Source organism: Hemicordylus capensis, chromosome 1 (assembly GCF_027244095.1).
Source record: "Hemicordylus capensis ecotype Gifberg chromosome 1, rHemCap1.1.pri, whole genome shotgun sequence".
NCBI lineage: Eukaryota > Metazoa > Chordata > Lepidosauria > Squamata > Cordylidae > Hemicordylus > Hemicordylus capensis.
In genome coordinates, this window is record NC_069657.1 from 347,661,424 (window position 1) to 347,676,850 (window position 15,427).

Sequence of the window (15,427 nt, forward strand, 5' to 3'; positions counted from 1 at the left end):
TAATATGCACACTGATATCCAATGCCTGCGTCCATTTTGCATTTCCATTTCCATGTTACCCAGCTCTCAACACCATCAAATATAAGATTTTCTCAACAAAAATACTTTCACAAAGCTTGACTCCTAGGGCCAAACTAGAAGTAATGGAAGAAGATGTGTATGCTATACAGTGAGGCTCTCAACATGAGCAGTGTGGAGAGCCTGCTGGGCTTCGGCAGGGAGATCGGGCTTGACCAGCAATCCCTGCAGACAAGCACAGAGCCCTCCCTGGAGATGTTTACCGGCTCCACCATGGAACTGGTAGGGGTGGTAGGGATTGGGGGCCGTCTGCCCCTCAGAAGTGTCAGGATGCCCCGCGTGAGTGCGTGGGGCTTCTGGGGGGACCCCCAATGCTGGGAGGCCTGTTGCAGCCTCCCAATCGGGGGTCTACTCATGAGCTTCCACAGAGCCATACCACAATGTCTCATGATCTTTAAAATGGGGTTAGCGGAGGGCTCATTCCGCTAACCTCATTTTAGGGGAGGTCTACATTTGCAGACTAGCTGTCATGGAACCACCGCATTTGCCCATGAGGCCGGTAGTTCTCACGATGGGGAAAAACCGGGCTGGGCTCCCTTAGCCCAGAAGTATCTACCCAAACCACACAGTAGCATGAGGTTTAGGTTTACTTTAAACAGCCAAAGGGTAAACCCTCCTCATTATCCTCCCATATGGGGTTATCCTCCCATAGTCTGTCACTGGAACTCCCTTTGCCCCGGTCAGGTTCCAAAACCAAAAATTAATCTGGTCATGAGAAAAATGCCTAGGGCAATAGACTGCAGAGACAAAAGCCACAGAGGGGTGAAGAATTTGGTTTCCCTCACCCAAGGGTGGCTCCCTCATGAGGCAAGGTGAGGCAACGGCCAAATTAGTTTGCTGTGGCTGGAAGTGGGGAGAAAGACAGAGCATGGTCAAACTGCCAAAGGCCGCTTTTGTGCAAGTTCCAGGAGTTTGATTGCGTGCTCTCTTTACCCTTGCGTTTAGCAAATTTCTCCACATAGAGCCGGGTCTCACAATCTCCGAGACCCAGTTTTGCAGAGTTTTGCAGCCCGCTCTCCCCGCTCATGAGTGGAGAGGGAGCCCTGAGCGGCCAGATCGGCCGCCCACACGATTGCCGGCTCCGTGATGGAGCTGGTGGGGGCTGGGGGGAGCAGGGGACGATTGGCTTCCGCAAGCTCCAGCAGAGTGCTTGCTCCGCAAACCTGGTTTTAGGGCAGGGGCACTTCAGAGGGTGACCTGCTTGCAAACCACCGGGCTTGCAGCCAAGCCCAGTGGTTCTTACGATCGGGAAAAATTGGGCTAGGCTTTCCTAGCCCGATTTTCCCCGATTGTGAGAATAGCCCCTTTGTCTGCTCCAGAGGCGTAACTATAGGGGGGGCAGGGGGGGCACGTGCCCCGGGCGCCATCTTTTCTGGTCATGTGGGGGGCGCCGCAATGACCAATTTTTTTTTAAGTTTTTGTTAATACAAATGTTTCCTGCTCAGTGCAGCAGCGCTGCAGCAGTCAAGGGAGCGCGTTGGTGCCCCCTTCCCCACGAGCGGTCCCTTCCGCTCCACCTGCGCGCCCCCCCATTGCTTTACTGGCGCCTGGCAGCCAGTCAGTAGCCTAGCTTGGCGGCGGCAGCGGGCGCTTGTGAGAAAAAACCTAAGTATAATGTAGTATGTTGGGGGCGCGGTGGGGGGGGCGGTGGGGGGGCGCCATTTCAGTGCTTGCCCCGGGCGCCGTTTTCCCTAGTTACGCCTCTGGTCTGCTCCATTGTGGGAGCAGACAAAATGGAGAAGTGTGTTGATCAAAGGGTGGAGAGAACACAATAATGCTAAGCTCATCAAGCAAGGCCACTGCTCCACTAAAGAAGCTGCTGCCCTGCTACGAGCTGAAGGTGTAGTACACCTGGAAAGGGAGAAGAGAACTGCACCAGACTTGGGAGCGATGTTAGTGACAGTGGGCAAGGCCATCAGCTAATTGCCCTTTGCCTTGAGTGACCAAAGGCAATGTGCCCGCACTGCCCTCACCTTCACATAATCAGACCCCACCACCCCTGCTTTCAATATGACTGCAGCAGATTTAGCGTTAGACTTAAAATACATGCAGATTTATTGCCTCTGCAACAAAATACCAGTTTTGATGTAACAGAAACTGCCTCTGACTTTTGAACAGATAGCTACATTCAGATTTGAGAATATATATTTCATATATGAAGAACTAAGGGGCACTGAGGCACTACAACCAGAGTAAAGATCTAGCTAGATTATTTTTTTAGTTCAAAAACTGGAAACACAGGTAGAAAAAAGTATTTACTGTACCATGGCTCTGTCCAAAACCATCATTCTCTAGGAACTTGCTGACCCTGACTAATTGGCAACTCCTTCCCCTTAACATGTAAAAAAGGTTCAAAAGCTAATCTAATTCACTGCTAGCTGCTTAAGATTCGACTTGCTGCTTTCCCAGAAAGATCTCTCTTCCATTAGCTGGTTTTCCTCCTCTGGAGGAAACATCCTCTATAGGAACTCTAATTGGTTACATATGAAAAGTTTTTCCTTCTTCTTCTTCCCAGTTTCTTATTTAACTCCTTCCCTTCTCTTCAGGTTTCTGCTATGGTTATAAGCTGCAGTTTCAGTTCTTTTAGGAGTATGATGGCAAAAGTGCTGCCCCTCCAACTGTTGCAAGCTGCAAAACCTAACATTATACAGAAAACCTTTTAAAATAAAAAACCCACACTGTCTTCCACTTCTATGTTAAAGAGAAATGCTCTTTAACTATTTAGCCTAGACCAATGTCAGTATGTTTTTTGGGAACTCTGATGCTCCATGAATCCAGCTTGTCAAATGTGGCCAAACTGTTTTCCTATGCAGCGCCCAGAAGTAATTTGTTATGGGTAGTGGCTCGGGGACAAGAATAACTACCAGGGATCAGTATGACAAGACCTCATAAGGGCTCAGCTCTGCTTTCAGTGCCAAGATTCAGTCCACCCCGTAACACGTACTGTAATAATAAAGACAAGACATCATCATCATCATCATCATCATCATAAATAATTACCCCCAGCACAGTACCTCCAGTGACTGTTGCTGGTGTCTATCTTGTGGTTTTTTTTAGAATGTAAGCCCTTTGGGGACAGGGAACCATCTTATTTATTTATTATTGCTCTGTGTAAACCGCCCTGAGCCATTTTTGGAAGGGTGATATAGAAATTGAATTAATAATAATAATAAATAATAATAATAAAGACAAGAGTGCCTCTGAAAATTTGCCAAGATACATTTTCCCTCCACTGGATAAAACTAACCAGATCCTGTAGTTGAATTCAGGGCACGTCAGATGGCATACCTTAAGTGCTGGCCCCTCTCTTTATAGTAATTAACCACTGAATATTGCTTTGTTGTCCAATAGCTCCAGGTTGCAGTATAGATAATGATTATATCCATTCTACATGGAAAAGAAAAGATGCATGTTTATATAATTAACTGACTGAAGTGTTTGTGATTTAACAAAATATTTTTGAAAGGCTATAGTGGTAAAGACTGGCACAAAACGGGTGGGCAGTAACAACAAGAAAATATATGGGAGTGGTACAGAAACTGTCCAGAGCTCAGGCATCCCATCTCTATAGAAGGCATTAGTTAGCTACTACAATTTGTGTCTATTCAAACAGTAATTCATACATAAGATGATCCTTCTCTTAGGGGACTCCAAAAAAGTGAGCTGGTCTCTGTTTCTTAAAGAGTCCACAACAGAAACATAACCTATATAAGGCCCCAAATGGTGGCTAAAAAGAATGTAAAATATGGATCTCAAACTAAGTGCTATGTTTGTATGAAAAAATTCTTCTCATTGATACATACCGTATTTTACGGACTATAAGACGCTACGGACTATAAGACGCACCTTAATTTTAATCCAGTTTTTCAGAGTTTTAACATATTAAACTGTTAAAACATATAAGACGCTCCTGAATTTTGGCGGATATTTTTCGAGGAAAAAAGTGAGTCTTATAGTCCATAAAATACGGTATGATACGGTCGCCACCTTCCCTTTCCAAGTCTTCCTTCTGCAAGGAGGAGGTTCATGTCTTAGTCCTAAGTATGTCTTTGGAAACTAGTCATGAATAAACCTTATATAAAGATTTTTTGTCCAGATTCCTTTATACATAGCTTCTGAAATGTAGTGTTTATTTATTAAAGGAGGGAAAATTCACATTCTTATGTTCTCATAGTAGACAAACAATCTTATTAGTGGCTATGAGCTATGATAGTTTAATTAAACCTCCATGTTCAGTGGCAGTATACCTAAGTACAAGATGCTAAGTGACTGAGGAGGATTGAAATTAAGTCCTCCATTTTTTCTTCAACCATAGTTATGTTGTATGTTTTAAAATGGTTGCCTGCTGGAAACCCCGCATTATTCAGTTATAGGCTAAGGTCAAAAGGTTAGTCCAGCAAATGGTAACTGAAGGAGGAAATGAAACATTAAGTCCTGGCAGTCTCTCCCCGCCCCCCCCCCCGCCCCGTTATATCATCTGGATGTGCTTCCCCCTTGGCCCCCGGTCACGGCCCAAGAAATCACTAGTTTGATTGCCCAATTAAAACCTGGCAAGGCGCCTGGGCTGGATATGATTCCCGGGGAGCTATTAAATATATTAAATAACCCGGGAATCGACAGAGGGAGTGTGACTCTGTTGGTTCTTCTGGATCTCTGGGCGGCGTTCGATACCATCAACCATGGTATCCTTCTGGATCGCCTAGGGGAGTTGGGGATAGGGGGCACTGCTTTGCAGTGGTTCCGCTCCTATCTCTCAGGTAGATTCCAGATGGTGGAGCTTGGTGACAGTTGCTCCTCAAAATGGGAGCTGTTATATGGAGTCCCCCAGGGCTCCATTCTGTCACCAATGCTTTTTAATATCTACATGAAACCACTGGGTGAGGTCATCAGGAGATTTGGTGCTGGGTGTTATCAGTATGCTGATGACACCCAAATCTACTTCTCCTTTTCATCTTCAGGAAATGGCACTCATTCTCTAAATGCCTGCCTACAGGCAGTAATGGGCTGGATGAGGGAGAACAAATTGAAGCTGAATCCAAGCATTGTGGGGGCTCAGAGGGATGAGTTAGATCTCCCTGTGCTGGATGGGGTTACACTCCCCCAGAAGGAGCAGGTGTGCAGCTTGAGTCCAGCAGTACTCCTGGACCCAGGCCACACCCTGGTATCTCAGGTGGAGGCCATTAGGGTAGCAAAATTCTTATTTATAGCAAGTAAGATTCGATTTAGAATGATGGAGGCACAAGATGCTGGGCTGTGCACTTTAGATTGACTGGCTTATTTGAATGGAATTGACTATATGTGCGGTATCAGGAGCCATTAATGTTTTATCCATTTTATGTTAAATGTATGTAATCTATTTTATGTATTTATTCTTGCTGTTGTGTTTTTTTTTTTTAATATGCTGGCCTTGGGCCAAAATAAACAAATAAACAAACAATAAAGGTGGAGGCCATGGCCAGGAGTGCTTTCTATCAGCTTCGGCTGATTCGACAGCTGCGTCCATTCCTCGGAGAGGATGACCTCAAAACAGTGGTGCATCAGCTGGTAACCTCCCGGCTTGACTACTGCAATGCGCTCTACATGGGGCTGCCTTTGTACATAGTCTGGAAACTTCAGTTAGTTCAGAATGCGGCAGCCAGGTTGGTCTCCGGGTCATCTCGAAGAGACCATATTACTCCTATATTACAGGAGTTGCACTGGCTGCCGATAGGTTTCCGGGCAAAATACAAAGTGCTGGTTATTACCTTTAAAGCCCTGAATGGCTTAGGTCCGAGTTATCTAAGAGAGTGCCTTCTTCTACAAAATCCCCACCGCACGTTAAGGCCATCTCAGGAGGTCCGTCTCCAGTTGCCACCGGTTTGTCTGGTGGCGACACAGAGGCGGGCCTTCTCTGTAGCTGCTCCTGGGCTATGGAATGCACTCCCGGCAGAAATTCGTAATTTGAGATCATTGCTGTCCTTCAAGAGAGCCCTTAAAACCTACCTATTTGGCCTGGCCTTCCAGAATTTTAAATGATTAACTCTTTTAAACTGTTTTAAACTGTTGCCCTGATTTTTAGGGCTTTTAGCTGTTTTATTGGTTATATTGTGTTTTAATAGTTTGATTTTAATTGTTAATTTGTTTTAATTGTTTTTATCATGTTGTGAACCGCCCTGAGCCATTTTGGAAGGGCGGTATATAAATCCAGTCAATCAATCAATAAATGGCAGAGACTGACTGGTAGGCACCAGTCTTAGCAAATATTTTTACTTATATTGATCAGGTCGGCTATATCCCTGAAGATTGGAATACGGCTGTTGCCCCCATTTTCGAGAGTGGTCAGCACTCCAGTCCCTCCAACTACCGCCCAATAAGCTTGCTGAACATAATTAGTAAAATATATGCGAGACATCTGTGCCACAAGCTTATTGATTGCGCAGAACAGAATAATAACAGTTTTCATACAGACGGAATCTATGAATTGAGTCGAAGGCAGTTTTAAAATCAATAAATGCCACATATAAAGAAGAATTGTTATTGGAATACTTTCCCACAAGATGGCACAAAACCAAGGGAACGTTTTCTGTTCTTCGCTATGAACCACACCGCATTGAGATCATCTGGAGAGGTTTGTCTGCAGTTGCCACTGGCTCATCTGGTGGTTACTCGGGGACAGGCCTTCTCCATTGCTGCCCTGAGACTTTGGAACACACTTCCTGCTGAAATAAGAGCCGCTCCATCTCTTACAACTTTTAGAAGGGCAGTCAAGACACATTTGTTCACCAAGGCTTTTAATGAGATACTGTTTTAATAGTGTTTTAATAATTTTAACTTTTTAATTTTAATTGTTTAAATGTTTTAATCTTTTATTGGCTGTTTTTATTGTCCTGTAAACTGCCCAGAGAACTTGAGTTCTGGGCAGTATATAAATGCATTAAATAAATAAAAATAAATAATAAAGTATATCCTTAGAGATGAACAGGCTGGCTTTTAAGCCACCTGGTCTACACTGGATCAGGCCTTGGTTTTGTGCCATCTTGTGGAAAAGTATTCCAATAACAATTCTTCTTTATATGTGGCATTTATTGATTTTAAAGCTGCCTTCAACTCAATTCATAGATTCCATCTTTGGAGCAAATTGGCCAAGACTTCTATTGATCTACATTCACTCTCTCTCATTCGTATGCTGTATGAAAACACTTTTTTGAAAGTTAAATGTGATAATATTGGTCATCTGTCAGACCCAGTCTCTACACAGAAGGGGGTTAAGCAGGGCTGTATTTTAGCCCCTTTCTTATTTAATTTTTATATCAATTTCTTAATCCCCCTTCTAGATAACCCTGATATTCACCAGCCAAAACTAGCAGGTAGACCCATTTCTACATTACTCTGTGCCAATGATGCGGCTATATTATCTACAACGCTCGTCAGCATGCGCAGAGCTTTGAGAATACTCACACAATTTTGTGATGAGGAGCCTCTTGTTATTAACACCCATAAGTCCAAACTTATGGTATTTGGCAAGAGACCAAAAAGTCATAAATGGGTAATCAATAGCTGCAGGGTTCAACAGGTCAAAATTTACAAATATTTAGGCCTTGTCTTCCATGCTAGGGGATCATGGAAACCTCAATCTGAGTATGCGGCAGCAAATGCACAGAGGAGTGTAGCTGCGGTATTAAAAAAAATTCACACCAAATGGGGTCACTATATACCCGTGGCACTTAGGGTGAACCAGGCCAAAATTTTGGCTCAAATGTGATATGGGATTCAGATCTACCCCACAGGTCATTTCCACTCATTAGAAGTTGTCCAGGCAGGATTTCTCTGCGCCATTTTTCATCTTCCTAGATGTGTTCCGAATGCTGCTCTGCATTTGGAATCTGGAGTAATCAGAATCGAAGCACAGGCATGTAAATGTGGGTTCTCAGGGCAATACTTACTTTCTTTATGTCCTGATGTTGCCAAAAAGATCGTCAATCAGAGAGTGTTAGATATGGAGAAACAAAGGGACCTAAGCCTGGTTACTTCCAAAAACACCCCAGGTAGTTTTCCAAATTACCATCACCCTGCAGCATACCTCACTCACCTCACCACATTAAGTCAGAGGAGAGCATTTTCACAAGCACGATTCAATGGGTTGCCTTCTGCCATCTTAGATGGGAGATTTAAAGGAATTCCCCTAAGGAATTGGCTATGCCCATGTGGTGGGCGTGATATTGAGACGGTAGCCCACATTCTACTATATTGTGTTTTTTATAAGACCGTTCGTTCCATCTGGATAGGTCAGGTCAATTGGATGATTATTATGTTTCCCATTTTTTAACAGATAGTCACATGGAGTTCACAGACAGGTTAGCAAGATTCTGTGCTGCGGCTAGCAAACTGAGACAAGAACAACTCAGTTGTGAGTTTTTAAAGTCGCTTTATCTAAGTTATTGTTCTGAACTTTTGTTTTATGTTTTATGCTGCATTCTGTTTTATTGTCTGGTCATGGACTGTAATAAATTATTCATTCACTAAAGTCCTGACAGAACAGAAAGCAAGAATGCAAAATCTGCCCTCCTGATTGGCTCCTATAGGGGTGGGGTATACTTTTAGGGAATAAAAGGAATCGTTTGAAGAAGAGCTTTAGTTGCAGGTTCCAAGAAGAAGCTAGAAGAAAGAAGCCAGAAAGAGGAGTTGCCAGAAAAAAGCTAGATAAAAAAAGTGACTAGAAAGACTGAATGTTTGTTAAACTGGCTGAAATTGTGCTCTGTTTAGCTAGGATAGCTGGATGTGTTTATCCTTTGATTTATTAGCCTTTGCTCTTTTTTAAAAAAAGAAAATATTCAGAAAACTATTGCTAAAGAATATATAATTGGATTAATGGTCATCTTTCTAAGTAAAGACATAATTTTGTTCAGATCTCTTGTGGTTTCTGAGTTTCGTTTCCCACCCAATCCAAACTTGCTATCCTGCACTGCCTGAGTTATTGTATTGAGACTGGGGGATACTGTGGGCTTTTGGGTGGAGGAAACGGGAGGGGGGAGAGACTTTCACTTGGTGGCAGTGGCAAAATCAAAATTGTGGAAGCAAGAGGTTGATTGCCTTCACCCCTATTCACATTTCTGGCTATTGCCAGACCGTGCCAGTAACAAATAGAGGATGGTTATTACCTTTATGCTTTTAGTTTCCTAGAAGCATCTGACTCAACACTAATGGAGATGAAATGGACAAGATCAACACAGTTCTTTGCTTTACAATGAGCCCTATTCAGACATTGCATTGTATGTTCAGGTGTCTCTACATATATACATGTGTTCATCTTAAAAGTGAACCCTTTCAAATAAGGGGTACAGACAAGGAAATATACTGCTATACCTGTGATGAACATAATGCACAAATAACTGTGTGTGCAGACCTGTCTGTGTGTTGTACACTGTATGCAGATTTTATGTACATTTAACATAACATGTGAATAGGATTCATATAATGGACTTAAGCAGTAAAAAATAGAGTCTCTTCCTCCTTTTTACAGGAGAACTGGTCTTGTAGTAGCCAGCATGACTTGTCGCCTTAGCTAAGTAGGGTCCGCCCTGGTTGCATATGAAAGGGAGACTAGAAGTGTGAGCACTGCAAGATATTCCTCTTAGGGGATGCAGCCGCTCTGGGAAGAGCAGAAAGTTCCAAGTTCCCTGCCAGGCATCTCCAAGATAGGACAAGATTCTTTTTTTTTTTTTAATAGGGCAAGATTTTTTTATTGAACCAACAAACTACCAAAGCATACAGTACGCTGCGAGAGATTCCTGCCTGCAACCTTGGAGAAGCTGCCAGCCTGTGTAGAATACTGAGCTAGATGGACCTATGATCTGACTCAGTATATGTCAGCTTCTTGTGTTCCTTCTGCATATGTATATCACAGTAAAATGACCCACATTCATGTAGTCTCAAGTCATTCATCCATCAAAACATAAGACCACATGAAAAACTGTTTATCATGTGTGCTCTGGTGTTTTCGACAGCAAGCATGTTAAGTGTGAACAACCAACATCTGTCTTGATGTCTGGGTTGTATCACTTCAATCTGCAGGTGAGGGCTCACATCACTGAATAGCCCTCTGTTTAAAAATTCCTTCGTCACAGAAAACTAGATGAGAGATTTCTACCTAGCCCCATCACCACACTTGAGCTTCCACCGGCAGTGGTGTGCAATGATGCAGCAGCACAGACAGGATTATTACCACCTCCGTGAGAACTAGGCTTTTGGCTGGGACCCCCTGAGGAATGTTAATGGGGTATTTAACACAATTTTGTTGCTCACACTTTATAAGTTTGCTGCATCCAGCGCAAGGGTCGTGCAAAGAATGGAGCCACCCTTCCAGACTTTTCTCAATAGCTGACTACAGAGTAATTACACCTTTTACAGTTACAGGACTACCAATTTGGCTCCCCATAATAGCTATTCAGCAGGAGACCAAGGCCCCATACTTCAGGGGGAATTGCTCTTGGGCCAATTCTGCCTGAGAGGTGCAAGAGAGGCGGGTGGCGGCGGCTGCTGCTGAATAGCGCGCCTGTCGGGCTTAAGAGCATGCACCAAACGAGACACCAAAACAACCTGCGGCATGAAGTCTGGTGTCAAGTACCACAGAACAGCTGCCGAGGTCTCAGGTCCCCCCCCCCCCCGCACGGCTTGACCGCTGACTAGCGCCGCTAGGCAGTGCCCGCAGGGAGTCTTGGCCGCCCCCTTGGGTGGAAGGATGGGTTGCTCTGTGCTGCTGTTGCTGCTTGTAATGGCGGCCGCAAGCATCTGGGCAACAAGTGGCAGTTCAAAGAACGGAGCAGCCATCTCGGCGGATGTGGCTGCCCCAAAGGGAGCGGACAGGCAAGAGGAGGCGGATGCTCCTCGTGTGACCGACGGACAGGAAAAGAAACATCTGGTGCCCAGCAGCGCAGGATGCTCGGTCCGAACGCCCTCCAGCGTGTGTGTGTGGGGGGGGGGGCGAAAGGCACCCCGGCAAGGAGCAGCTGCCTCCTCGCTTACTGCGGCCCCTCCCACCCCCAGAGCTGCGCAGCGCAGCAGCCCCAGACAAAGCTGGGCTCCTCCTCGTGCCCATTCCTGAGTGCCGCCTACACAGAGAGAGGGAGAGCAGTGCCAGAGGCGACCTCTGCTGCTAATCCCAGCCGCCACCACGAGAGCGGCAGCTGCCCTTGGTAGCCGCTTAATCGCCCTTTCCTTCGGGGAGGAGGCACACTTCGAGTTAGCGGGGGGAGAGACTGCCACTGGGCCCAGCGGGGAAGTAGGGAGGACGGACAGCCCCAAGCACAAAAGCAGCCCTGCTGCGGAGACTGAGCCACTTCACACCACGATCCCGGGGACGCTTATTCGGAAGCTAGGTCCATGGAGTTCCGTGGGGCTCGCTCACTCCCGAGTTCTAGGAGGGCAGCCTAGAACCCGACCTTTCCTCTCCGGTGTTGCAGTGTGTGCTGGGATTAGTAGTTTCCTCACAGCGCCCACCTGCGCAAGGGGCTGTCTCTGAACTACAAGCGCCTCCGAACGGTCGGCGGGCGGCTTCCTTTGGCCCCTCTGCCTTCCCGTAGCTGCCTGCCTCCGATCTCGACCGAGGAGCCAGCGGAGCATGGTGCTGCCCTGGCTGCTGCTCGGGGCTGTCCGCGCCGCCCGACTCCTCGCGGGTGCCTCTGCGTCTCCCAGCCACCAGACCCCCCGGTGCCCGCGGACCCCCTGTACAGCGGGGCGAGGGTTGTGGGGCTCCCGAGACTCCATGGCCGGATCAGAGCGATCATCCTTGCGGGAGGAGGAGCTGGGCAAGGAGGAGGCGGAGCCCGGGGGAGAAAGCGAAGAAGGAGGAGGACCTCTTCCCGAAGGCAGGCAGTTACTGCTGCGGCAGACCGGTGAGGAGCAGAAAGAAAAGCGCAAGCGGTTACCTCGACCCTCCCCACACTTCATCAATAAGGAGGGAGGAGCGCCTATTTAGTCCCGCCCCCACGGTGCCACGCCCCCTTTCCTAACGGGCCTGTGGGTGGGCGGGACACGCGGCTTCCATTTTGGCTTATGTATGCTGGTGGTATTCGAAAGGGCTCTCTGTGTGCTCTGAAAACCTTTACTCAAGGCAGCTTTAGAGGTGCATTTGGTATTTCGCATTTTGGACCCCCCCCCATGTCACGTTCCCCAAAAACAAAGGTCCAGCCCCCTGGCCCTCATATATAGACCATATCTGCAAAGACAAGCAGTACACTCCAACTGAGGAGAGAAGGAAGCCCCCGCCAGCCTCCCCCCATTTCAGCTGCTGAGAATTTTCTTCTTAGGGTTCTGCTACCAGATGTACAAATCCATGTCCTTGGAGTGTCTGTTTCTCTCCATTGCTGGTCAACCACTCAACAAGCATGTGTGGGCTAAGCCATGATATGCACAGATCCTGTGTAGACACGATCAAAACTTCATGCATTATTCTGGAGACTTAAAACTAATTTCTTTGGACATGAGTCAGGAGAGAAGGGCTTGTTGTGGAGCCTTGCAATAAATGAGCAGTTTCCACTCCATAGTAGCAAAAAGGAGTACCAACAGTAAACATTTGTTAAGCATCAGTAATTTGTAGCTGCCCCAGAAAACCTAGATATGCCCCTGCCTAGGGGCATAACTACTATTAGGCAAGGGGAGGCGGCTGCCTGGGGGCCCCCACGCCTCGAGGCCCCCCCCCAGAGGCAAGTCACATGACTATATTGTGAAGGGTGTGTGTGTGTATCAGCGAGGGGCCCATTTTAAAATTTTGTCTCTGGGCCCACTCCAGCCTTGTTACGCCCCTGCCCTGTGAATTTAGGCTCTGCATCAGATGAATAAGATAGGGAATGGCAATTGAGATGGGATTATCAAATGGCAGTGGAAGAGCAGACAGGCTGAGCAGGCGTGCCACAGGGAACATTCATGTTTAGTACTTGTGGCATGTACATACAGTACAGTGATCTTTGGCAAGACAACTGGTGGGAAAACAGACCATAAAAACCAATTACTTATGCATAATTAGCATAGAAGAATGAGTAAATGTCCTTGCAAGCTACTACGTTCTGTTCCCTGCTCCAAACTGCTTCTTAAATGCTCAGGTTAATCTAATAGTGGGGATTTAATTTTACACAAACTATTGACCCACATTCTATGCAGCATTAGGATGGTGGAGCCACTCAGGGATAAATAATGTGGAAGCAAAGAGGTTTTTTGCAGAAAGGCAGAGAGAAGCTAAAATAGCTTCCCTCCCCATGTGCTGGGCTGCCAGCATGGTCCCTGCACAGAGCTTTGCCCTATCCCTAGACTGAATTAAGGCCAAGTTCTTCCCCACCACCCTGCTTGGGGAACCTCCTTTCTCAGAGAAAACTGCAGTCCATTAATTACTTTGGGGTGTGTGTGTGGGGGGGGGGTGGAATTGAATTTTCCTGTTCTTTACATGCCAGTTAGGCCCATGAAGACGGAATTATTGACATTTGGCTTACTCCTATAGGTGCTTGGTATGCAAAAGCTGCAAACAACTGCTTTAGTACCTAAATGCAAATTGATTGAGCAAGGCAGGATCCTAATATGGAGTGTGTTCCCATCCACCATCTCAGACATCAGTAATTTACTCAAGCAATAAAGCATTTTGTGTTTGTAAGTGCAGACATGCAAAAATAAAAGTTGTTGACTTCCCATGCATCAGCAGTGCAGACAAGTCCTGTTCACACATCCACCCCCTTCAATATTCAACAAACACGGGAGAGGAAATGCACCTGCTAACCATGCTTCTGAAGTTTACACACTTGCTGTCCATAGTCCCTGGTGGCCACTCTGAGATTTGCCTGCAGTGAACAGAGCTGGTTGTGCAAAGGATTCCTCTATGCAATTTGAGGTTTAGTTAGCAGATGACATCTCATTCCCTCTCCATTTGTTTGCTGAATATGGGGGTGGGGATATTGTGCAAACAGAACTATAATATGGAAAAGAAGTTCTTTAGTAATAAACCTACTGTTGGAGTAAACTACTGAGGTTTATAAGTGAAGTGTGTGAACACAATCATGGCTGCAGTTGCTATAATTCTAGCAGAACTATAATGGCATTCTATAATGTATTACACAGCTATTGCAGGGCAGCTAATTTTTCTGATAAGGGCAACACACTGATCTTGTGTTCCGATAGTACATGTATTTAAGAATGACTCTTGCCTCAGTGTGAAATCTGTAAGGAAAATATTTGATGTCTAGAATTTTATAAAACCATATACCTACTGCCCTCCAAAGTGTGCTTATATTTTATAAATGGGAAATATAGCACAAGACCCAGCCTATGGTTTGCGTCCAAATTTAAAACACCTTTAATTTGAAAAGGCTAAAAGGAAAGGGAAGCAGCTAGAGCTGCAGCCTCATTCTGTGCATGTCTACTCAGAAATAAATTTTGCTGGCTGACATCACCAGCAGGACTGCTCTGGTGCAACAATGGTTAACATCCAGACAAATGCTGTGCCATTGTGTAAGGGGGGAGGGACAATTTTCAACAATCTCCCCTTCCCTCTGTCCACCATGACTTCCTTAAATGTGTCCCTGAGGGTCATGCAGCCCTCAGGGACATATTTTCAGGAGCTACATTGGGCTTCAGAGGAAAAGCGAAAGTGTCAAAAATTGGCCTTCCCTGTCATCCGATGACTCAGCATTAGTCTGGGTATCACCTACTGTTGCACCAGGGCAGTGTTGCGGTGGATGTCAGCCACTGTATTCAATGTGCTTTTTCTCCTGGATAAACATAGGACTGCAGCCTTAACCTTAGTGGCCCAGAGCCATAGTAGATCTTTTCAGGATTCACTCTCTAAGTCAGCTTCAAATTACAGGTCAGCAAGTAATAACAGATGACATAAATTAGTTATGTAACCATAAATTACGTATTGAAATGACTGTTTCTGATCTACAAAGAATACCACATGCAATTTGTTAACCGACATCCCAACCAAACACAATGACTCACTTGTTTATCTCATCTTCTGGATAATTTCCCTTGAGGTAGTCCCTGCTTCACTTGTTACTACAAATCATTATATTCAACATTTGCTTGGTTATCTGGACGTCTGTTGTTTAAGGTGTTCACACTAAATTTATTTTGTGGTTAAAATACAAACTTGGCTCTGCTGAAAGCAGGACACTTTGGCTTATCTAGAAACGGATATGTTCTATCATACATTTACAAACAAATGTTTTTTCCTGAGATACTGTACAATTTACCATGAAATTAACTATAGAATAGTCGCTTGATGTATTTTTCTTTTGTTCCTGATCCAGAGCAACTTCACAAGTGCAAAGCTAGATAGACCAATGGTCTGACTCAGTATATGGCAGTTTCCTATGTTCCTAAAGGCAAA

At 45.5% G+C, this 15,427-nt stretch overlaps 1 protein-coding gene across 3 annotated transcripts in view; it reads left to right on the forward strand.

The window, feature by feature from the left end:
- The first annotated feature begins 11,815 nt into the window (after window positions 1-11,815).
- AKAP7 (A-kinase anchoring protein 7) overlaps window positions 11,816-15,427 on the forward strand; it is a 144,555-nt gene continuing 140,943 nt past the window's right edge. For 2 of the 3 annotated variants that reach the window (XM_053287135.1, XM_053287132.1), the window contains exon 1: window positions 11,816-11,948. In XM_053287135.1, the coding sequence (XP_053143110.1) occupies window positions 11,819-11,948 (130 nt within the window). In that variant the 5' untranslated portion in view covers window positions 11,816-11,818. Of the gene's footprint in view, window positions 11,949-12,094; window positions 12,179-15,427 lie in introns of those variants that run through there. The other variant, XM_053287144.1, reaches the window with a different exon arrangement.